The sequence below is a fragment of the Chionomys nivalis genome, chromosome 22, assembly GCF_950005125.1.
Source record: "Chionomys nivalis chromosome 22, mChiNiv1.1, whole genome shotgun sequence".
Classification (NCBI taxonomy): Eukaryota; Metazoa; Chordata; class Mammalia; order Rodentia; family Cricetidae; genus Chionomys; species Chionomys nivalis.
The window spans coordinates 52,120,900-52,144,404 of NC_080107.1; the positions used below are offsets into that span (position 1 = coordinate 52,120,900).

The window sequence follows — 23,505 nt, forward strand, 5'->3', positions numbered from 1 at the left end:
GATATGTACATCTCACCCTTCTATTCAGAGTGACTGTATCAGTGAACTTCTATCATTTTACAGTGTTATGGGATTCTGAAACTTTGGTTACCACACTCAGTCACTCGCTTAGTTCATTTATCCCAAGATAAATAATATTCCAATAAGTTTTTTAGGGCCCAAAAGTTGCTACAGATTTCCTTGTTGCTGTTATTATTTCTTTCTCCAAGGATGAGTAGACTCTTCAAGAAGTAGTTGTGTTCCCTAAGGAGGCAGTGCAATGTAGCAATTATATCCTGACTTTAATTTAGAATCAAGATGGCAGTGTTTTCCTTTGGGATGTTTCTGTTTTTCTTTTTGTAAATTAGTGTTCATACTGAATTCTCAAGAGCTGCAGGCAAATATTTTTTGCTATATCTACTTTTGTTTTGTTCTGAGCTGGTGAGGCTACTGCCCACCACTATCAAACTTTCTGTCCATTAAGGACCCTACTTATTGCAGTGTCTCCCATGACTTCTAGAGAGAATTGGAGGAACTTTCTCAAGTCTGGAAGATGAAGGTATCTGTGTTTATCATCTAGGGGTGAATCTAAGACTGGGGAGAATTTGCCCTCAGTAATACAAGTGTGTATATACAATGCACAATGAATGTGTGCATTGTATATTTTTGTCTCTAGGCTTTTCTCCACACCATAGTGCTATTACAGTTATTTATCAAAATTGAGTATCTATCTAAAGTTTGAGGAGAGTATAAATACAGCAGCTCCATAGAGCAATTTATCTCACATTTATACAGTACCTAATCCAGGAGAAGAAGAAAATGCAGGGGCTTTTGTCTGTAACCTCCATCAAGTCTTGCTAGGTTTCTTCCCAATTTTATGCCAAAACTTTCTAATTGTATCCATTTCCAGTGACACACTCAGATGTATGCAGTGAGTATATTTAAATCTAAGCTATAACAATAGCCCCCTGTTCAGCCCCCTCTGATACCTGGTTTTACTGTAACTCCGCTTTACTCACTACACAGTATAATGTTTAAAGCTTTCAGCCACGTCTTTACTCAACTCTTTCCTTGTGGGTACTAATGTTCTGAGTTGGAGAATTGAGACTTTCTCCTGTAGTATAAATGACCTTATATACCCCTGTTTGTCAGTGATATTCCAACTTCATACATTTTTATCAGACTGACCCATAGTCTTGACCTTTCCCTATTCCCCCAATGCCTAAGACCTTCACTCTTCAAACACTCAACTACCATAACTCCACAGAACATGTAAGAATAGCCTTCCCCACCAGCTGCAAACCCTTATGCTTGGCTGTCTGTCAAAATCATGGATATATACATACCCGTAATTCTACTTCTGTGAATTTACCATACATGTTTATGTTTTTATGTATGAATAATAATGCTTATTGTAATACTAGAAATGGCAAAAATAATGAGACTCAATGTCCAAAAATTGCTAATTATTATTATATTATGGAAAAGTGATTATTACAAACAGTGATGGATGATATGATTAATTAATAGTTTCTGGTAAGAAAATTATATTAGAATATTCATAGAGTAGATGTATTGCGTAGAGATTTTAACAGCAGTCTCAACAAAGATGGGAAAATCGGAGTGGTAACAAAAATTTTAGCTGCCCCTCTTCCCATGAGTGATTAACTTGTTTCTCAGCTTTCAAACATGAAGACATTCAGATTGTTTTTATTTACAAAACTGGGATCAGTGTTTTGATAGACAGATCACCATGTTTAATTTACTATTGTTTTCTGATTGTTCTCGTGAATAATTCCATTTTCAACAGATAAAGAAGGGGACAATGATAAATGGAATTTTAGAAATAAAATAAAACAAAAGATCATTTAAGAGTCATTAGTAGGCCCCAGTCACTGAGCCGCCGCTGAGGACTCAGCTGCCTCCCCCTCAAGCCCCCTCGCTTCCCGATGCTCCGTCCCCACCCCACCTCCACCCCCCCCACCCCCCCACCCCCCCCTGCCCGCCTGCCTTCTCCCGCAGCCGCCTTATATGGAGGATTATATCCATATAAGAATTCAACAGAGGGCTGGAGAGATGGCTCGGAGGTTAAGAGCACTGACTGCTCTTCCAGAGGTCCTGAGTTCAATTCCCAGCAACCACATGATGGCTCACAACCATCTGTAATGAGATCTGGCGCCCTCTTCTGGTGTGTGGGAAGCAGAATGTTGTACACATAATAATAAATAAATAAATTTGAAAAAAAAAAATAAAAAATAAAAAAAAAAAATAAAAAAAAAAGAATTCAACAGAGAAACAGCAGGAAGACCCTCACCACTGTCCAAGGGATCGCTGATGATTACGATAAAAAGAAACTAGTGAAGGCGTTTAAGAAGAAATTTGCCTGCAATGGTACTGTAATTGAGCATCCAGAATATGGAGAAGTAATTCAGCTACAGGGTGACCAGCGCAAGAACATATGCCAGTTCCTAATAGAGATTGGACTGGCTAAGGACGATCAGCTGAAGGTTCATGGGTTTTAAGTGCTTGTGACTCTGAAGCTTAAGTGAGGATTTCCTTGCAATGAGTAGAATTTCCCTCCTGTCCCTTGTCACAAGTTTAAAAACCTCACAGCTTATATAATGTAACCATTTGGGGTCCGCTTTTAACTTGGACTAGTGTAACTCCTTCATGCAATAAACTGAAAAGAGCCAAAAAAAAAAAAAAAAAGAGTCATTAGTAAAGGAAATCTGGATTAAGATCAATGACAGTGAAGAGCATTATTTGACTGCATTAAACAGAAACCAACTGCTTCCTTGGCAGAGTCCAGATGTGGCTACAGATGTTAAATATTTCACGTCATCCTACAAACCTAAAAAAATCAAAATTCGGTTTTGGTTGAGAGAACACAAAATAGAAGGTATGCTGGGTGGTGGTGGTGCACGCCTTTAATCCCAGCACTCGGGAGGCAGACAGGCAGATCACTGTGAGTTTATGGCCAGATTGGTCTACAAAAGCTAGTTCCAGGACAGGCCCCAAAACTACAGAGAGAGGGAGAGAGAGAGAGAGAGAGAGAGAGAGAGAGAGAGAGAGAGAGAACTTGAAAGAGTCACAGACATTTTATATATATTCCTTGAAAACTGCTTTAGAAAGAGAGACAATCGGAGATGTTGAGATGGGAAAGATGTGAAAAAGTGAGTAGAAGACATGTAATCTGATATTTCATTTTATTGGCATAGTTCTGTTCTCTTAAGCCTCTAAATCAAAATTACAGCTTCATAGCTGCCTCCTGGATTCTATCTATGTCAATACACCTCCAGATATAAAACATTAGCCAATATGTTTCAAACTCTGAAGAGGATCAAAAGGCTAGTAAACTATCAAACATCAATGACTACCTTTAATATTAATTGATAGCTGGTATAACCTTTTACTTCGTTCCCCATCTCAAAATTCCTTTAGGGATTTCTACATGTCTCAAAGCTGATCTTTTTTAATATGTTAATTGTTTGGGAATTTGTAAGTTCCACAATGCTAAGCTGGTTTCTAAGTCACCAACCTCCCTTTAGTGTTCAGAAGCTTGAGAAGTTCAAAAAAGTAAATACACTAATTAATAAGATTTCTTTCATTGTGCCCTGGTCATCACATTTCCCATTCTTACACTTTCATGTCTTTCTGATCTTTAGCAGGCGAGGAACACAAGAAATCAGAGCAGTGCATCTGAGTTCATCCTCCTGGGACTCCCCATCCAGCCAGAGGACCAAGACTTGTATTCTGCACTGTTCCTGACCATATACCTGACCACAGTGGTGGGGAACCTGCTCATCATCCTGCTTATTAGACTGGATTCTCACCTCCACACCCCCATGTACTTCTTCCTCAGCCACTTGGCCTTCACAGACATCTCTTTCTCGTCAGTCACAGCTCCAAAGATGCTCATGAATATGCTGACACACAGTCAGTCCATCTCATATGCTGAGTGCATTTCCCAGGTGTACTTTTTCCTATTTTTTGCAGATCTTGACAGCTTCCTTCTGACCTCCATGGCCTATGACAGATATGTGGCCATCTGCCATCCCCTCCACTATACCAGTATCATGAGTCAGAGTGTCTGTTTCTTACTGGTCATTGCATCCTGGTTGTTATCCTTCGCTGGCGCCCTTGTTCACACCATCCTTCTAGCTCGTCTCTCTTTCTTTAGAGGTAACACTCTCCACCACTTCTTCTGTGATCTCTCTGCTTTGATTAAGCTCTCTAGCTCAGACACCTCTATCAATGAGCTGGTCATCCTCATTGTGGGATCATTGGTCATTACTGTGCCATTCATATGTATCCTGGTCTCTTATGGCCGCATTGGAGCCACCATCCTGAGAAGTCCCTCAATCAAGGGAATCTGCAAAGCCTTGTCCACATGTGGCTCTCACCTCTCTGTGGTTTCTCTCTATTATGGAGCCATTATTGGGTTATATTTTGTCCCCTCATCTAACAACACTAATGACAAGGATGTCATTGTAGCTGTGCTGTACACTATGGTCACACCCATGCTGAATCCCTTTATTTACAGTCTTAGGAATCGAGATATGAAAGGAGTTTTGAGGAATATGCTTGCAAGGGCAACATTTTCCATGTGATCAACTTCCTCTGCTACACTAAAGGGAGCTGAGATTTCCCCAGGCTTTATAAGCATCCTTTACTTTGGGAAATGTTATTTCTTAGTTATTTGTTGCACTGTCTTTTCAGGCACACTTTACAGTGTATGTCATTTTAAATCTCCATTTTCCTTCCTCTCTCTGTCTCTCTCTCTCTGTCTTTCTCTCTCTCTTTCTCTATCTTTCTCTCTTTCTGTCTGTCTCGAAGTCACAGAGATCCTCCTGCCTCTGCCTCCCAAGTGCTGGGATTAAAGGTGTGTGCCACCATCGCCCGGCGATCCTGACAGTCTTAAGCAAGTTTTATTCACAAACATATCCACACATCTTTTTTTCTGCGATTGTTATTTTGTTTCCTCACTGTTTTCAGTATTTTTTGATATGCAAAAGCCTTTAATTGGTAAAGATTTTTTTTCTCCTTTTCTAATGATGCTACTATTTCTTCAGGCTGACCAATTCAAGATTCTATTTGTGCTTAAGTTTATAATATAACTGGCTTATATTTTTTGATAACTTTAGTTCAGAATGTAGCTATGCTTTTGTTCTAATTAATTTTCTCTAATTATTTTTAATTTTAATTGACATCAAATTGTACATAGTTACTGGATACCATGTTTTGTTTTATGCATGTATATAGTTCAGATGTTCAAATAATGATGATCATGTTTAATTTTTGATTTTTTACATGTTTATGATGGAAATACTCATAATTTTTTTCGTATCCATTTGAAATTCACAGTATTTTTTATTACCAGATTAATCACCCTACCTTGTAACCAGAAGCAAGTTTTCCATTTCATTGTCATCTACCCATTAGCCAACTTCCCTCTGACTCTTTCTATTTGTAGCCTCTGTTACATTCACATTCCATTTTAACTGTCTCAGTGTGAAGGTCGCTAAATGGTTAATTTTTCCCCTCCAAGTAGATGAGTCCGTTCACATATTGAAACAAATTACTTTTCTGTTAAAGGCTGTGACAGACAAATACTGATTCAATTGATGAATAAAACCCCTCTGGGACATCTCTGGTCCTAGGAAGGTGAAGCCCTGTGAAACACTGGCTAGAGACTTTCCAAAGCATTCCAGGGAGTTTATAGTCACGCGTATGCTGTGTATCCTGATGTGAGCTGAGGAGTAGTTGCCGGCATCTGAGGAAGTCTAGCCAATCTGAGTTGATTCACACATGTGGGATGTACAGCATCTCAACTTTTATGTGTTTTTAAAATTAAAAATGATACTTATCTGCCCATCACTCAAATGTGTTACTTTCTATACCCATTTAAAAGAATATATTTTAAAATGTAGTTCTTGTGAGGTTGCATCTATTCAAGACAAAAACTTTAACTTCTATAAGCAGAATGCTGTAATGCTTATTTTTATTAAAAATATTGAGTTACATCCATGTACAAAGTAACGAGTTTCATTGTGTACACGCACACATAGCACTTTGATCAACTGAACTTTGTTTCCCTCTTTCACATTTTCCATGTCTGCCTCTTTTTCATCCTGCTTTCTTCCATATAAGACTGTTTTTGATTTTCAGGACGTCTTTTCTTTCGGTTTTCCCTTGTGGTGGAAAGCATGGTACTAGTCTTTCTGTTTATATTTTTTCATAGCACAAGAAACTCAAATCCCGTAGGTTTATCCTGCAAATGGCAAGCGATAATCTTTGTTCATCACCTGTTGGTTGCCTTGCACTTATTATCACAATTCCTCCAAGGATGAACTGTCTTGTGTCTTCTTCAGCAAAAATTTCTATCCCTGGAGAAGTCCAAGGCAATGATGAAACCATACGCAGCTTGTCCCTAATCAGGAGCCAGGCATACAGGATTACCCCAGGCCCTCATCATAGAGTATAAAATTAAAACCCACAGTGGTTTCTCGGGACACGAACAATCATGTGTCTATCACAACAGGCTGCATGCAGAAACCTTTTGTTGCTCACAGTGGAACATTGAGCCCTTGCAGACTCTGCCAGCTTTACTATATTCTGCATATTCCATAAATAAATGGAAGAAGCTTCCACACCTTGGAGATAAGGTATCTGTGATTATCATCAAATGCTCAATGTCAGAGTGGAAATAAAATTTACAAGAAGCAGGATGACTACAACCTTGGATGTCCTTATCTGTCTGTGTGTGCAGTGTGTTACTTCTCCCTAAGGATGCCCTTATCTGTCTGTGTGTGCAGTGTGTTACTTCTCCCTAAGGATGTCCTTATCTGTATGTGTGTGCAGTGTGTTACTTCTCCCTGAGGTCTAGCCCTCTTCATGACACACTAGGACAGAAAGATTCCTGTAGAATGACTTATTTGGATCATCTATCTAAAATTTGAAAGAGTGGGATGACAACAAATTTACATACAAAGATTGTCTCTGATTCTACATCTAATCTTGAGATGAAAAGGCAAGGCATACATCCATTTGCTTTTTTATAACACCCATCATCTTCTTGGGTAGTTTCTCAAATTTTGTACTAAATCAATATAATTTGATTCTTCTGTGCTGCAACAATTCACATAAGGGAATTATTTTGTACCTTAGAGAGTGCAATGGCTATTCGGATTCCTGCTTATTCTGTTTCAATCACTACAAGAAGATAGCTTGTAGTTACCTTAAAAGTCTTTACTTAGACTTTTACTTTGTCCTGTTTCTGAGAACAGATTGGAGATTTCTAATGTGACAGGAAAGATCTTATATACACATGCTCCCTAAGAGTTCCCTAATCCATATCTTTTCCATCTGACCAAAGTTTTGAATTTTTGTTCCTCAAATGTCCTTGCTCTGTATGCTCCAACATGCTTTTTATGAAATAGTTTTCATGATAAAGATTCTTATGTTAAGGTTACTTTAAGGAACACATAGGAATAGAATTTCTTGTCACCTTATTTTTTTATAATTGAACAATATGTTAAAGTCATAAATATAAATGCTATCTAATTGCATTTTTAGAAATTCATTCTACACCCATGTTACATATATCAGTGCACAAAAGAACTTCAAAACTTGCAAATATTATTTATTAAAATGTAACAAATGAATAAAAGCAACCCACATCTCCATCAGACAGCTAATTAGTATTTTCATTGAGATGCAAAAGTTTTTATTATTAAAAAATAAGTAACATAAAAAGGGTAGTCCATCTCCATAATAGCATCACTTAAAGGACTTTTAATGTAGTAGGATAAATATAATATAAATTTTAAATATACCTCAATCAAGTTGAAATGATTTATGCTTTATATTTATATTTTACTGTAATCTTTAGTTAACTTCAAATAAATGGTAGACAAAATGATTATTCAATTCTCAAAAATCAATACATTCAGAGTGAATAATTCTTTCAGAGAATATGGAGTTTGCATTTTAATATCTGTTTCACATATTTTCTTTCTTGAATATGAAATGATTATGACAACAGTTAGGCCTAAAGTCAACAAATTTGAAGGAGAACGAGGGAAAATTAGTGTATTACAAATTATAATAAATGTTAGAATACAACAAAAATTATTAAAGAATCATTAGTGAGAACCAAGCCTGAGAATCACTGTTAAGGAGAGTTTATTACTTGTTTATGTCAGACAGACATGCAGAAAAAACCTCCACTATGCTAGAGTCTGGATCTGACAGGGAAAGTCAAGGATTTCTGGATATTCTACAGGCTTGAATGGGAATGGTTCAGCTTGAGCTAAGACACTGTATACAGAGGCCTCTGTAGGTGCTTATTAGAAGAGATACATACTCCCTTTCCCCTGTATCTAGTGATGAAAGTGCTGGATAGGAAAGAAAGAATTGATGGAGTATCCCAGGTATGTCACTAGTTAATGAAACCCCAAAGATTGACCTGATATATGTATCATTCACATAAAATGTGGAGATTCTGATATTTTGGAGCTTCATACACCTAATATTTACTTTTGTGGTAAGTGGAATTAAAGCATATCTGAAAAATATTCCTGGTATCTCATGGACAGGGGTGGGATTGAATCCAATCCAATTAGCCATTGGAAGTCATCTACTGGATTTCTATCTGTTCCTTATTGACTCTGCCTTGCTCTCCAATTTGAAATCTCAGATGTTTTTCACAGACTAAAGTCTCCTCTGGTTGAGCCCGAAGAAATCTGATACTCACTGTGGTACTTTCCATTTTTTTCTTCTAAAACGCTATGAAGTTGGCTTTTAGGCAGGCAAACAGCACATTTAGTCACATAAAATCTAACCCAACAATGTGGCAAAAAACTCAAGATATTCATTAGAATGTACATACAATCTGACTAGTTAAAAACATGCTATTATTCTGTAGCAGATACAATGACCTCTGCTTCCTCTATATCATCATTTTTCATCTCTAGGAAGAGAGAAAAGCATGATGAAGAATAACCAGAGTAGCACATCTGAGTTCATCCTCCTGGGACTCCCCATCCAGCCAGAGGACCAAGACATTTACTCTGCCCTGTTTCTGATCATGTACCTGACCACAGTGCTGGGGAACCTGCTCATCATCCTGCTCATCAGGCTGGACTCTCACCTCCACACCCCCATGTACTTCTTCCTCAGCCACTTGGCCTTCACAGACATCTCTTTCTCATCAGTCACAGCTCCAAAGATGCTCATGAATATGCTGACACACAGTCAGTCCATCTCATATGTTGGGTGTGTTTCCCAAGTGTGTTTTTTCTTATTGTTTGGGTGTGTTGACAACTTCCTTCTGACCTCCATGGCCTATGACAGGTATGTGGCCATCTGTCACCCTCTGCACTACACCACCATCATGAGGCAGAGCCTCTGTGTCCTGCTAGTGATAGTGTCCTGGGTATTTTCCTCCACCAATGGCCTTGTGCACACTCTTCTCTTTGCTCGTCTCTCTCTCTTTAGAGATAACACTGTTCACCACTTCTTCTGTGATCTTTCTGCTTTAATTAAGCTGTCCAATTCAGACACCTCTATCAATGAGCTGCTCATTCTCACGTTAGCAGTGATAGTTATTACTGTGCCATTCATATGCATCCTGATCTCTTATGGTCACATTGGAGCCACCATTCTGAGGACTCCCTCTACCAAGGGAATCTGCAAAGCCTTGTCCACATGTGGTTCTCATCTATGTGTAGTTTCTTTGTACTATGGAGCCATTATTGGGTTATATTTTTTCCCCTCCTCCAATAATACTAATGATAAGGATATCATTGTAGCTGTGATGTATACTGTGGTCACACCCATGCTGAATCCCTTTATCTATAGCCTGAGGAATCGGGACATGAAAGGAGCACTGAGAAATATCCTCAACAGGAGAGTCTGTTCACAGTGAAGGGTTTGGTCTTCCCTCTTTATATTTGAGAGCTTCTCAGTTCCACACATAGGACTCTATGTGCTTTCCAGTGAGTCTTCAGATTGTACTTTTTCTTTCTGCATTTCACCTCAACCACAGGTTTTGTTTCTCTTTAATTGTTTTGTTCATCTTGGGGAATATTTTTTTGTTTTATAAATGCTTCCACACTATTTTCCTTTTCACAGTGTGTCCTAACTTTAGGAACATAAAATTTTTATAAAATGCCAGTCATTTGCCTTTCATTATTATCTAATTTTATGGCCGTCTTTATAAAAGATTTTTTCCTATCTCAAAGCAGAAATATTTCTCCTGTATATATACTTTTTAATTTTATTTTTTCTAATATACTTTGGATTTATTTTTAAGATTAACACCAATTAAAATTCTAGTTTACTTTTGTTTTTATTTTTTTTGTTTCTTGGTCCTTCAAGAGAGGGTTTCTCTGTGTAGCCCTAACTGTCCAAGAACTCACTATGTAGATCATTCTGGCCTTGAACTCAGAGATCCACCTGCCTCTGTTCCCAAGTGCTAGGATTAAAGGCATGAGCCAACACCACAATGTTTTTTATTTTAAAATTGGTGCATAAATTAATACATAATATTGTCACTCTGGAAATCAGTGTGTGCATTTCTCAAAGACTATACATAGATCTTTCATTTGACCCAGCTACCACTTCTGTGAATATACATAAAAACTTTGTATCTACTCTACAGACACTTCTATATGGTGTTCACTACTGCTATGTACACAGTAGCTAGGAAATGAAATCAACTTAGAAGTTTATCAAGTGACCAATGGAAAGAGGAAAAATGTGGTATATATGCACAGTGCGGTATTACTAAGCTACAGGAGAAAACAAAACCATGTAAATGTGTGAAAATAAATGTATGGGAAAATTGAGTGTGGTTATCCAGGTCACAAAAGACAAATGATACATGTTCTCTTTCACATGAAGTTTCATGTGTTAGGATCACATGTTTTGTTTTGCACAGTTAACATAGCACACATATGGAATCTAAGAAACTACAAATGGGCATGGGATGGGACTATTAGAATTTAGGTGAAATGAAAATAAAGAGGTGGAAGCCTGGGGTCAGAAGTATTGAGGCATGTAGTAGGATGATGGGGATGTGGGTGTCAGGAGTAGATTTAACCAAAATTAAATGTGCATGAAGAAGCTGCTTGAAAGACTATGATCTTCAAATCCAGGTTAAATCTAATAATATGGGATAGGAGAACATATATTATATATATAATATGAAAGACTGGGGAGACTACTGGAATGTAAATGTTTAAGGGATGGTTGAGAGGGTGGGAAGAAAGAGAGGTAGGAATGTGCTAATTAAATATTTGATCGATGAAAGAGTGTAAGAGCTGGAAATTATGGAGGAATGGCTGTGGAATTCTGTCCTCTATACACAAAGTGGCTGTTGCACACATGAGCTCGAGCAAAGAGGGGAGTGGCTCAAATATCCACCAATAATGGAAGAGTTTTGGGCAGTTGTTATCTGGAGGAAGAAGAGTCATTTTGTCAGAAATATGGCCACTGGTTGGTTTCCCATTTCCCAATAGATGATTCATGCCTACAGACAAAAGGGAAACACTAGTTTGTGTCAGTGGGTTAAGAAATAAAAAAATAAAAAATATAAAAGAAGGGCATGATAGTGGGAGGAAGACATGATAGGGGATCCTAGGGAAAGTTGGAGGGGAAGAGTAAGTGGTAGATATGACCAAATATGTTGCTTAAATTTATGAAATTTTTAAGGATAAAGAAAAGTTAAAATTTAAATATTACAATGAAAAACTGACACATATTTTCAAGTTTCATGCATGTGTAAGTTAGGCAATGTTCAAAAAAAGATAAATATAAATATTTTCATTGTTTATCTTCCTTTGTAGGAAACACTTTATACTTTTGGTTTTGAAGCATGAAGAATATATTTATTACATTGTGCTATTTGACTTTTGTCAACTTGACACAAACCTAGACATATCTGGAAAGACTGAATCATAATTGAGAAAATATTTCTATAAGACTGACCTGCTGGCAAATTTGTTGAGTACTTTCTTGCTTAGTGATTAGTGAGTAAGAGCCTAGCCCAGTGTTGGTGTTGCTATCTCTGGGATGGTGGCCCTGGGTTCTGTAAGAATGTAGGCTGAACAAGCCATATACGCAGTACCCCATCCATGGCCTCTGTATCAGGTCCTTCTCTAGTTTTCTGCCTACCCTGATTGCATCCCTGCCATCACTTGCCTCAGTGATGGACTGTTACCTGAACGTTTAAGATGTTTAAGATCCCAAGTTCCTCTTGGTCATGGTTTTATCACAGCAGTAGAAACCCTGACCAGGACGCTAAGCTTACTGTGTAATAGACTTAACAGCTGCTGAGAAAATTTTCTCCAGGTCTTTCCATATGTTCTCCTAAATGGTTACTGTTTTTTAGCTGTTTTAATGATTTTACATGTTTTATTTATTTAGTGTGTGTGTTTACATCTGGAGGTCAGACAGGTTGAAATTGTTGGTGTCCTTCCATGTGTGGGTCCTAGTGCTCAACCTTATGTTGTCAGGCTTGGTGGCAAGTGTGTTTTTCTCTTAAGAATCATATCACTGATCATATTTTAGGTGTTTGTTTTTTTGAGACATAGTAACCAAGCACATGACTTTTTCTCCCCTTAAAAAAATCAACTTTGTGCCAAGTGGTGGTGTTTCATACCTTTAATTCCAGCACTCAGGAGGCAGAGGTAGGTGGACCTCTGTGAGTTCAAAGCCAGTCTGGTCTACAGAGTGAGTTCCAAGACACCAGAGATACACAGAAAGACCATGTCTCAAAAACGTTTAACTTTTTCTAAAATATGTATGAAACTTGACTGTAGTAGCCCTATAGGCAGGTGATCATCAGGTCCAGTAGGTAGGGTGTGTAGAGTAGGAGATAAGGAGTGACTTTGTAAAGACAAAAATGGTGTGAGGGAGCCATGATTACATGACTATCCACTAAATCTAGTTTATTTCTATGTGTGTTCATCTCTAAAATTCATAGATTTATTCTTGTACACACATGACTTATCTGCATAAGGAGGATGTAACAATATACCAGTGACCGGGTATCACAAAAAGCAGAAAATCAATTGCATATAACATTGGATCTAGAAGTGTAGGATTATACAGTTTCTTTATAGCTTGTAGATGCTAATAACTTTCTCCTATCTGTATGGTTATGTGACAGAAACATGAGATTCAGAAAGGCAGCCAGAGACAGAGAAGAAGGAGAAGGAGAAAGAGGAGAATAATAGCAAAACCAAGAAAAACGTTTTTCCGAAAAGGACCTCTAGCCTTTTAGATCAGTGTGCAACCATTATGACATCATTAACATCTAATGAGGGACCTATGACTTCATTTAACACTAGTTTGTTCTTTATTCTATTTCTGAAAACATTCATATTAGATGTAGATAGTTTCAATACATGAATTTGAGGTTTGGCACAATCATCCATAAAATAGTGTTTTGTGTTTATGTGCTTTGTTATGGCACTGGAGTTGAATTTTTTATCTTTTTATGTATTCCCATGTTTTTAACCTTTATGAAACGTTGCTATGGCCCTTATAATTTATGTTACTTAAACATGCAGAACATATTTAGGGATCAATCTGACATCAGAATTGTATGGCCCATATCAATTCACATTTTTAGTGGTTAAATCATAATATCATATTGCTTCTCTATTATGGGTCCACTAAAATTTCCAGTCACACACATCATGGTCAACAAAACATTTCAATTATGAAAGCATAGAAAAACGAATCATCACAACAAGTTGGACTTCTCTTTAGAAACCTATCACTTGCAAAGGAAAAATCAGGTTTTTTTCCAAAGGAGTCTCACTGGATTTGTCAACAACACTTAATGGCGGGTCTCCTGCCCAGCAAGAGATGCTAACACAAAAATTAAATCAATGGTGTTTTTAAAGTTAATTTTTGTCTCATATTGCTTTGTTTGTTTGATTTGTTTTTTTTAACTTACTGACATTTTGCTTATATATTATGGTTTCCAACTTTCTGTTTTTAAGTATTTTGTGTGTATATGTTTCTTTTCCATTCTGGTTTGCTTTCTTATTTGCCTATTTGTTTTCTTTTAAGGAAGAATGTGGGGAATGCTGTGATCAAAATACACTGTAAAATTTCAGAGATGGCTCAGTGGTTAAGAGCATTGTCTGCTCTTCCAACGGTCCTGAGTTCAATTCCCAGCAACCACATGGTGGCTCATAACCATCTATCTGTAATGAGGTCTGGTGCCCTCTTCTGGTCTGCAAACATACATACAGACAGAATATTGTATACATAAATAATAAATAAATATTTTTAAAATTTTTCAATAGAGAAAAGTAAAAGGAAACTAGCCACTGAATTAAAAAGTGATCACAAAACTAAACATTTTTAAACTTCTGTACAGTGATTTATTAAAACGCTTCTTTCTGTCAATACTTTATAATAGTTTGTTTTTATTATTTGGGTGTTTCATATACATATTTAATGTACTGTTAGTATATATATATTCAACTTTCCTCTCCAGTACCCCATGGAGACATGTGCTCACCCAACACCTAATTTTATGTCTTCTTTTTAAAATTCTTAAAATAGCATGGAATTTAGAAACAGGATTTTTTGGTCATTACAGTCAGTCTCCAGCTTGGTTCATTATCGATTTATAAACCATGGTTCCCCTGGTGCAACTAGAAAAGTAAATATCTTCTTAAGCCACCATGTCTTGAATCATAGTCTTGGTTATATTATGATTTCTCCAAGGATGAACTCTCTTGTGTCTGTGACAACACATGGTTCTATTCCTGGGAGAGACAGAGATAACATTACAATTATATCAAGTTTTCTCTAATTGGGGACATTTTATTGGTAAATTGACCCCCTGGGTCCTCTCAAAGTTTTGAGAAATTAGAACTCATACTAGTTTCTCAGAGCTGTTACCCAAAGTGTATTGCTATATTCACCTAGAATTGCTTGTTTCTCAGAGCTGTTACCCAAAATATATTGCTATATTCACCTAGAATTGCTTGTTCTCAGAGCTGTTACCCAAAGTGTATTGCTATATTCACCTAGAATTGCTTGTTTCTCAAAGCTGTTACCCAAAGTGTATTGCTATATTCACCCAGAATTGCTTGTTTCTCAGAGCTGTTACCCAAAGTGTATAGCTATATTCACCTAGAATTGCTTGTTTGTGAGGTTATAGTTCTTCTACTTGTCATAATGTAATATGGAGGTCCTTACAGACTCCATCTGTTCTACTGTATTCCATGCATCCTAGAAAGAACAGAAGAGTCTTCCCATAATGTGTTGCTCAATGTGTTCATCTTCTTAGAAGCAATGTGATCACAGGTGGAAAATGTACACTTGATGCAATGGTTGCATGTGTTTGTATGTTTCTTTGTCTTCAGTATTATGTATTCCCATCTTCTTTCCTTCCTACAATATGACAATGACTCTGTAGAGTAATTTATCTTTTTCATCCATTTATTGAAAATATATTCTTTTCATCATAATATATTCTGATTACAGTTTCTCTCTCTGCTTTTCCCAGTTATTCCTCATCACTCCACATCAGGATCCACTTCCTTTCTGTCTCTTATGAGAAAAGAACAAGCCTCTCAGAGATAACAACAAAGAATAACAAAATAAAATATGATACAACAAAAAAAATCCCCACCAATTTGGACAAGGCAAATTAACAGAAGGTAAAGAGACCTAAGAGAAGGCACAAGAATCAGAGACCCACTAGCTCACACACTCAGGAGTCCCACAAAGCACTAAACTGGAAGCTATAATATATAAGAAGAGAACCTGGTGCAGACTCATGCAGCCCTGTGCCAACTGCATGCCGTCTCTGTGAGTTCATACAATATTTTCTCAGTTGGCTTAGAGGGCTTTGTTTTACTCATATACCCCATCTTGTCTGCCTCTTATATCCTGTGCCTACCCTTCTGCAGGTTTTCCTGAATTCTGACGTGAGGGATTTGATTGAGACATCCTATTTAGACCTGAGCATTCCAAGGCCTTTCTATGATGTCTCATTGAGGGTCTCTGTATGTGTTCCCATTTGCTTCAGGAGGAAGTTTTTCTGATGATGGTTGACCAAGTCATTTATCTATAGGTATAGCAGAATATCGTTTGAAGTCATATCACTAATTTTTTTTAGGCCAGTAGTATTTTGTTTTACCCTATTGGCTTTTAGTTATCCAAGTAGGGTTGTGTAAAGGTTCCATCTTGTGGAGTGGGCCTTTTGTCAAATTAATTATTAGTTGATTGCTTCCAACAAGTTTTGTGCCACCAGGCAGTACACTATTGTAGATCAAAGACCTTTCTCCAAGACTTTTATCATGAAGGGGTGTTGGATTTTGTCAAAGACTTTTTCAATATCAAGCTCGTGTGAACTCATGTACTCTAGACAGAGAGTTGGGGAGGCTGCATGTGACTAAACTAGGCCTTCTGCATGTGAGTATTAGTTGTGTATCTTGATCTGTGTGAGGAGCCCCTGGCAGTGGGACCAGGATCCATGCCTGATACATAAACTGGCTTTTTGGACCACACTTCCTATGGTAGGAAGCCTTACTCAGCCTTGATGCAAGGGGAGAGGCTTGGTTCTGCCTCAACTTAATGTGCCAGGTTTTGTTGACTCCCCACGTGAGGAGTTAGTCTTTTGAAGGAGTGGATGAGGTATGGGTTGGGGGGAGGTGAGGGTGATTGGGAGGAGAAGAGTGAGAGAGAACTGTGGTTGGTATGTAAAATGAATTAAAAAGTTTTAAAAGGTGTGTATCACCACTGCCTGACTCAACATTTAAGGAATTTCACATGCCCATTAGATTGAGACAGTCAAGAGTCAGAAAATAGATACCCTGGCACTTACCATAAATATCTTAAATTTTAATCTTACCATCTTGAGTTATGTTAACATATGCATTTCAATCATAACTTATGATACACCAATCTGATCAGCACTGTAAGATGGAAATTAGCTTTTCTGGATCATTCCTATTTTTAAGCCAAGTAAAATGCACATCTTGAGAAAGCTATTGTATCTTTTCCTTCAATATTATGTTATTACTCCTTAGATTTGTATAGAATTCCTTATAGCTTTCATGGATCTTGCCTCAAAGAATTGCTTTGGGATACTGGGATTCTAGTTTTCCTTCTACTGACTTTGTTGTCACAGGGTGTTGATCACCTCTCTGAAACTGAGCTTTCCCAAACAACCACTAAGAGTTGTTACCCGATTTAAATTTGATGACTTCATTGTATGTTTAACTATTAGACACAACCTGAGGTAGCTGGGATTACAGTTGCCAATACATATGTACACCTGCTGGTGAGGAAACAAGTGTTGATTGTGTTCCAGAGGAACAAGAAATCGGTGCCTTCATTATTTTGTAATTGGAGATAAAATTTTTACGTTTTCTTGGAAAGCTGTAGAAAATTTCTTGGGTATCTGGTGCTAATGTAAAAAAACAGGAGCCATACTTCATAAAATTGGTAAATTTTCAAGTAATAGTAGAAAACCCAGGCACATTTTATACTAAACTTAAAATTGGAGGAAGAGTTCATCTCAATGACTCCCTTTTAATGATACAAGCCCCACTATCTAATAAAATAAAATTAACAAAATCATAGAATATTCTGTTTTAATATCCCTTCGCATTGATATAGAAACAATGTAAGCAAAGCATTTTGAGGGAAGGCAGTAGAAGATAAATTAGTGAGATATAGTTTTAATAATTTGCTTATATATTATCAAGGAAGTAAGATCATATTGATGAAAAAAATAAAATTATCAGTTGGAAAAACCTGTCTTTCTGCTCCAGAGTTTTCTGAAAGCCCCTTTCATGTCTTTATTTCTCAGGCTATAAATAAAAGGGTTCAGCATGGGAGTGATCACTGTGTACAACACTGAAGCAATTATATTTTTGTCATTGGTACTGTTGGACGGGGGCAGGAAATAGAGACCAATAATTGCCCCATAGTAGAGAGCCACCACTGAGATGTGGGAACTACAAGTGGACAAAGCTTTGCAGATGCCCTTGGTTGAGGGAACCTGAAGAATGGTGAACCCAATACAGCCATAAGAAATGAGGATGCACAGAAATGGAAGCATAATGGCTGCCAAACCTGCTGTGAAGATTACCAATTGGTTGATGGATGTGTCAGAGCAGGACAACTTGAGGAGAGCACCCAGATCACAGAAGAAGTGGGGGACAGTGTAGTCAGCACAGAAGGAAAGCTGGGCTAGGAGGAGAGTGTGCAAAAGAGCACAAGTAGAAGCTATGACCCAGGACACAGCTACTAGCATGGCACAAAGGCTCTGACTCATGATGGTGGTGTAACGAAGAGGATGACAGATGGCCACATACCTGTCATATGCCATCAAAGTGATAAGGAAACTGTCCAGGTCAGCAAAGAATATAAAAAAGTATGTCTGTGCTATACACCCCTCATAGGTGATGGCTATATACTGCATCTGCACTTTGGTTAACATCTTTGGGACAGTGACAGATGAAAAGGAAATGTCTGTGAAGGCCAAGTGGCTGAGAAAGAAGTACATGGGGGTGTGGAGGTGAGAGTCCAGCCTGATGAGCAGGATGATGAGCAGGTTCCCCAGCACTGTGGTCAGGTACATGACCAGAAATAGGGTGAAGAAGATGCCCCACTGCTCTGGTCTGATGGGGAGCCCCAGGAGAAGAAATTCAGACACAGTACTCTGGTTCTTGAGTCTCATGCTGTGTATCAGCTGGGGACAGCAATTGCTGGGGAAGTTGGAGTGATAAGAAATGGTTGTGGCATATGATGATAGAGATGTTTGTTAAAGTCTTAGAGAATGTCTTCCATTACATGGGTTTCTTTTACATCTCTCATGCTTTTCTGAAAATGTTGTGGAGGAAAAAATGTAGATTCAGGCATGCCGCCACTTTCTTTCTCAGTCTAATCCCAGAGTCTGTAAACAATAATATTTATAGTCAACATTTACTAAGTGTTTTCCTTATGTAGGATTGTAACCATGTTTGCATACTAATTCATTCAATAGGTGTAAATCTATGGTCTAGGTACATGCTGTTATCATTTCTACTCTACAGATGGAATGGTTGAAGAAAATAATCTTACAACCACAGAAGTAATACAGATAAAAGAGGGGTCATGAATCCAAGTGTCTTGCCCCCAGGTTTGTTTTTCTGAAGCAAAATAGTTTTCTAGTATCTGAAATCTAATGACCCTTCATAATTAAAGTTGGGATGATTTCTTCCTTCTTTAAATCCTGTTTGTCTATAATTAGTATTTCTTTGTTGGTCCCTAGCTGTGGTCCAAAAATCAAGAAATCCAAAGAGAAAAATTGAAACAAATTCTTAGTATCTTTAATACAACCTAGAACATATTTATTTTCTAGCATATATCAATATAAATATCTATATTTTTAAAGAATAAGGTATTTACTACAGTGTATAAAGACATATTACAGCACAATGGTTACTATAAGAAACAAACAGAGGTAGTTACAAAGGTAAACCTAGAAGACAGTGGAAGGAAAGACAGAATATAAGCACAGACAAGCTTACAATAAAGAATTTACAATGGATAAAAGTGGTGTAGGTCAGTGTATAAATAAAGAATGGACTCCTTGGTGAGTAATTCTGAGGCAGTTGTTGATCTACACAGCGTACAGTGTATTTTTACCTCACACCACACAAAAAATCCTAGAATTGTTTTCTCTTTGGATTTCTTGATTGTAGTTCTTTGCAATTTTGGGGGTCCACTGTTATCAAGGTCAACATGCTGAGCTATGCATGCTGTAGTGTTTTTCTGAGCCTACCATAGTGGTTTTAACTGGGTGTGACAGCTGTTTTATCAACCAATTGATATTACACTAAACATTAAAGAGAGAAGCAAAATTTCAGAGCATCAGAGGCCCTGCCACTACTTTGTCAATGGGACTCAAAAGCAGCCTGGGTCCCTGGGTTGTGACTCTATGAAAGGAAGGGTGGAACTATGGGACTTAAAAAGACAGAGTCAGAATATGTGAGAACACTCCCATTTAATCTCCTGGATATTTGTGAATGGTATACTCTGTTGCTTTGTCCTAAAGGGTGAGAACTTTATACATAGATTGTCACATGTATAATCCAAATCTAATTCCAGAATTTTAACTGAGTATAGGAAATGTATAATGGAACATTTTTATGCTTCTTTTAATCGTTCATATTTTCAAAGTAATTTTATCCCTCAAGTAAACAAGTGAAAAAATCTCACCTATGCAGTGTAATTTTCATTGCAGCCTTGAGTTTTCCACATCCCTGCCCCAAATACCATCTTCAGTAGGATGCTAATATGCAAAATTCTTTCAACAAAAGAAAAGAGATTTTTAAGTTACAAGTAAATGTTAAGTTTAAAGGAAATATCCCTTGGAAAGAGACAGGATTATGACCCACATTGCTCCTGAGATGGAATAGATGAGAATGGAGCATTTATGGGGTGAGATTCAGATGGAAGAACAATGGAAATGCTTTCCTTAAAGTAAGACGGATGGAGAGAGATGTAGGGCTTAGAAAATAGAAGCCACAGATAGTGAGGGGAAATTTACCATTTTATTGGTTTGGTTCAGGTGAGTTTTACAGAACTGAATAGTAGAAACAGCTGCATTCGTGATAAAATATGACAAAAACTTAATTTACACCAGGTTCTATTAAAGTTCTACTCACTTGTTACTCAAATCTCTCAATAGGCATTATGAATCTCATTTCAGAAAGAACACTGGGACTTTTTTTCTTGCACAATATTACAGCACTAGCTTGTTTTGAACCTATGGTTTGATTTCAGAACTGTCTGTCTTCCCATCAAAAGCCTTCAGCAACTGCATAATTAAGTAAGATCATAATTGCTACCTGATAACACTCAAGGTTTTCAAGAAGTGTTCCAAGAATTTTAGGTTCAGTAAAATCTTTGAACCCAAGATTTGTGCCTTGATGATGATATTAATATTACAAATAAATATCACTGGGCGGTGGTGGAGCACGCCTTTAATCCCAGCACTCAGGAGGCAGAGGCAGGCGGATCTCTGTGAGTTCGAGGCCAGCCTGGTCTACAAGAGCTAGTTCCAGGACAGGAACTAAAAGCTACAGAGAAACCCTGTCTCGAAAAATCCAAAAAACAAATAAAAAAAAACAAATAAATTAGGTTAGCAACCATTTATTAGCCATATACTCTGTTGTATAATATAAACTAGACATATAATTTCCATCATAGCTTAACATGATTACAGAAAAAGACATGAGGGTAAGAGCACTGATTGCTCTTCTGGAGAAACTGAGTTGGGTCCCAGAATCTACAGGGATCCTCACAATTGTCTGTAACTCTGGTTTCATGGAATACAACACCACTTTTTAGCCTTCTTGAGCACCAGGCATGAAAGTAGTTCATGGACATACATGAAAGCAAAAGACCCATACACATAAAATAAACTTAAAAGTTTAAACACATTATTCTAGCTTAACCAATTGAAAACTAAAGCTGAAAGAATTTAAATAATTTGCCTAAGCTCATATATCATTAAAATGATGAGAGGACATTTAATCCCAGACTAGTCTAAATACAAATTTATGCTATCAACCAGTATGCTTGATCCCTTCTAGAAGAGTATACAGGGATGGACTAGACACTCCTCATTATTAAGGCCATTGGATTGATGCCTTTCCCAAATCTTCAATAAGCCCTCTGAGATAAACAGAGAGTTTAAGATGTCCACTACCTAACCTATAATGATAACTGACTGAGAACTGAAATTTCCTCGTCAATCAATAAAACAGGTCTGTTTATTTTTATTTGTGTATGTGCATCTGTTTGTATATATGTCATATAAGTACAGTGCCTGTGGGAGTCAGAAAAAGGTGTTGGATCATCTGGAGCTAGAGTTACTTGAAACCAAACTCTAGTCCTTTGGAAAATCATCAAATGTTCTTAAATGCTGAAGAACTTCTCCAGCCTCATGGCTAATTTTCTTAATGAGCTTTCTAGTTTCCACCAAGAAGGGAAAGTTTAAAGCCAAAGTAAATCCACCGAAAAAAATATCTATTCAGTAAGATAAATATTTGAAAAGTTGTAGCAAAAGTTTGTTGTGGAAAGTTGTGTATAGGTATGTTTTAACTACTCACAGAAATGGATTATTAATTTTTGATATTCGTACAGAAGGGATATAGACCAAATATTCAATAAGAAGTTGAAAAAGGTATAACATTTTACTAATCAGAAAGATACAAGCTTCATATTATTATTATTATGTTTCCTGGGGTTACTTGAGATTCACAACATTTTCCTTATATAATTATATTAATCATCTAAAAGATTTTATAACTGATTATTAACATGTCCACATGCATTTTAAATTAAAATTTAAATGTAATTGGAGTTAAAGATGGTTATGATCTGAACCACAGATCTAATTGTTTACCCTCAACTTCTTTCCCAGGCCTTTAGGACCAGCTGTAGATCTCTCTCTCTCTCTCTCTCTCTCTCTCTCTCTCTCTCTCTCTGTGTCTCTGTCTCTGTCTCTCTCTCACACACACACACACACAGACAGAGACATAGACCGAGAAACAGATACAGAGACAGAGAAACAGAGACAGAGAGAGAGAGACAGAGAGAGATGTTTATGTTTTGGGTATAGCCCTACAAATACTGCCCTTACCAAACTCAGAGTGAGCTTGGCAACTCAAACATTGCAAGTTCCATGACTTTGTTATTCATGTTTCTCAAAAGACTGAGAGCCAGATGGAGAGAGAAGTCATAATACCACACCTAATATGAGGAAGCGCCACACTTTCTGTTTCACCAGCTCCAAGGCAGCAACTGAAGGACTCCTCTTTATCAGTCACATTGTAAACCCAGGAGACTACTGACACAGTTTCAGTTGACAGACAATTAGGGAACTTTCATTGTATGCTTCTTAATATTCCCTGTGGACAAGGACATTTGTTACATACAAAGACAGCAATCCTCTTTGGGAACACTAATAAGTATTCAGTCATTTTCATATTAATTCACTTATTAAAATTTTTATAACCATGTACTTATTTACCCATCAGAACAAGTCTTGAGGGGAATAATATTGTCCATCTTTACTGAGCTTAAGAATGGCTCAAAAAATTCTCAAGTGGGTTTTCAAATCCAGATGCATCAACTTCAAACTGAAAGTTTATGTGCCTTTATGTCACAATATCTCCTTTATAAGCTCTATTGCTTAGGGGATACTTCATTCCCACTTTCAGTTTGGAACTAAGAGGAAAGCTGCTATCAATCCATGGGGACACAAACACTTGCCAAGGAATGGAACTTTTTCTTACTACAGGAACACTTGAAAACATGTAAAGACTCCCCCCTTTTAACCTTTTATCTTTAACACATTTTAATGATGTATATAATATTATATTTTAGAAAATGATACATAAATGTGCATTTTGAAAGCTATGTGCTTAATTTTTAAAAAACTAAATTCTTTAAATTTTGAAAATTTATATTTGAGTATTGTTTTTACAT

General features: G+C 37.2%; 2 protein-coding genes across 2 annotated transcripts in view; one reads left to right on the forward strand and one right to left on the reverse strand.

The window, feature by feature from the left end:
* LOC130864374 (uncharacterized) overlaps positions 1-9,907 on the forward strand; it is a 44,568-nt gene extending 34,661 nt beyond the window's left edge. The window contains exons 3-5 of the mRNA XM_057754632.1: positions 2,271-2,486; positions 3,645-4,161; positions 8,961-9,907. Of these exons, the coding sequence (XP_057610615.1) occupies positions 2,271-2,486; positions 3,645-4,161; positions 8,961-9,907 (1,680 nt within the window). The remainder of the gene's footprint in view (positions 1-2,270; positions 2,487-3,644; positions 4,162-8,960) is intronic.
* A 7,854-nt stretch (positions 9,908-17,761) lies between these two features.
* LOC130864375 (olfactory receptor 3) lies at positions 17,762-21,651 on the reverse strand. The gene is made up of 2 exons (XM_057754633.1): positions 21,631-21,651; positions 17,762-18,691 (listed from the first exon to the last, which is right to left on the reverse strand). The coding sequence occupies exons 1-2, from the start codon at positions 21,649-21,651 to the stop codon at positions 17,762-17,764; spliced, it is 951 nt and encodes a 316-aa protein (XP_057610616.1).
* Between the last annotated feature and the right edge of the window lie 1,854 nt (positions 21,652-23,505).

What these genes read in the sequence shown, in the direction of transcription:
- LOC130864375 (XM_057754633.1), bottom strand. Translation starts at nt 21,651, where the DNA reads ATGGCCTTAATAATGAGGAGT. An exon ending in TGGCCTTAATAATGAGGAGT is followed by an intron (nt 18,692 to 21,630) that starts GTCTAGTCCATC and finishes ATGAGACTCAAG; the next exon opens with AACCAGAGTACTGTGTCTGA.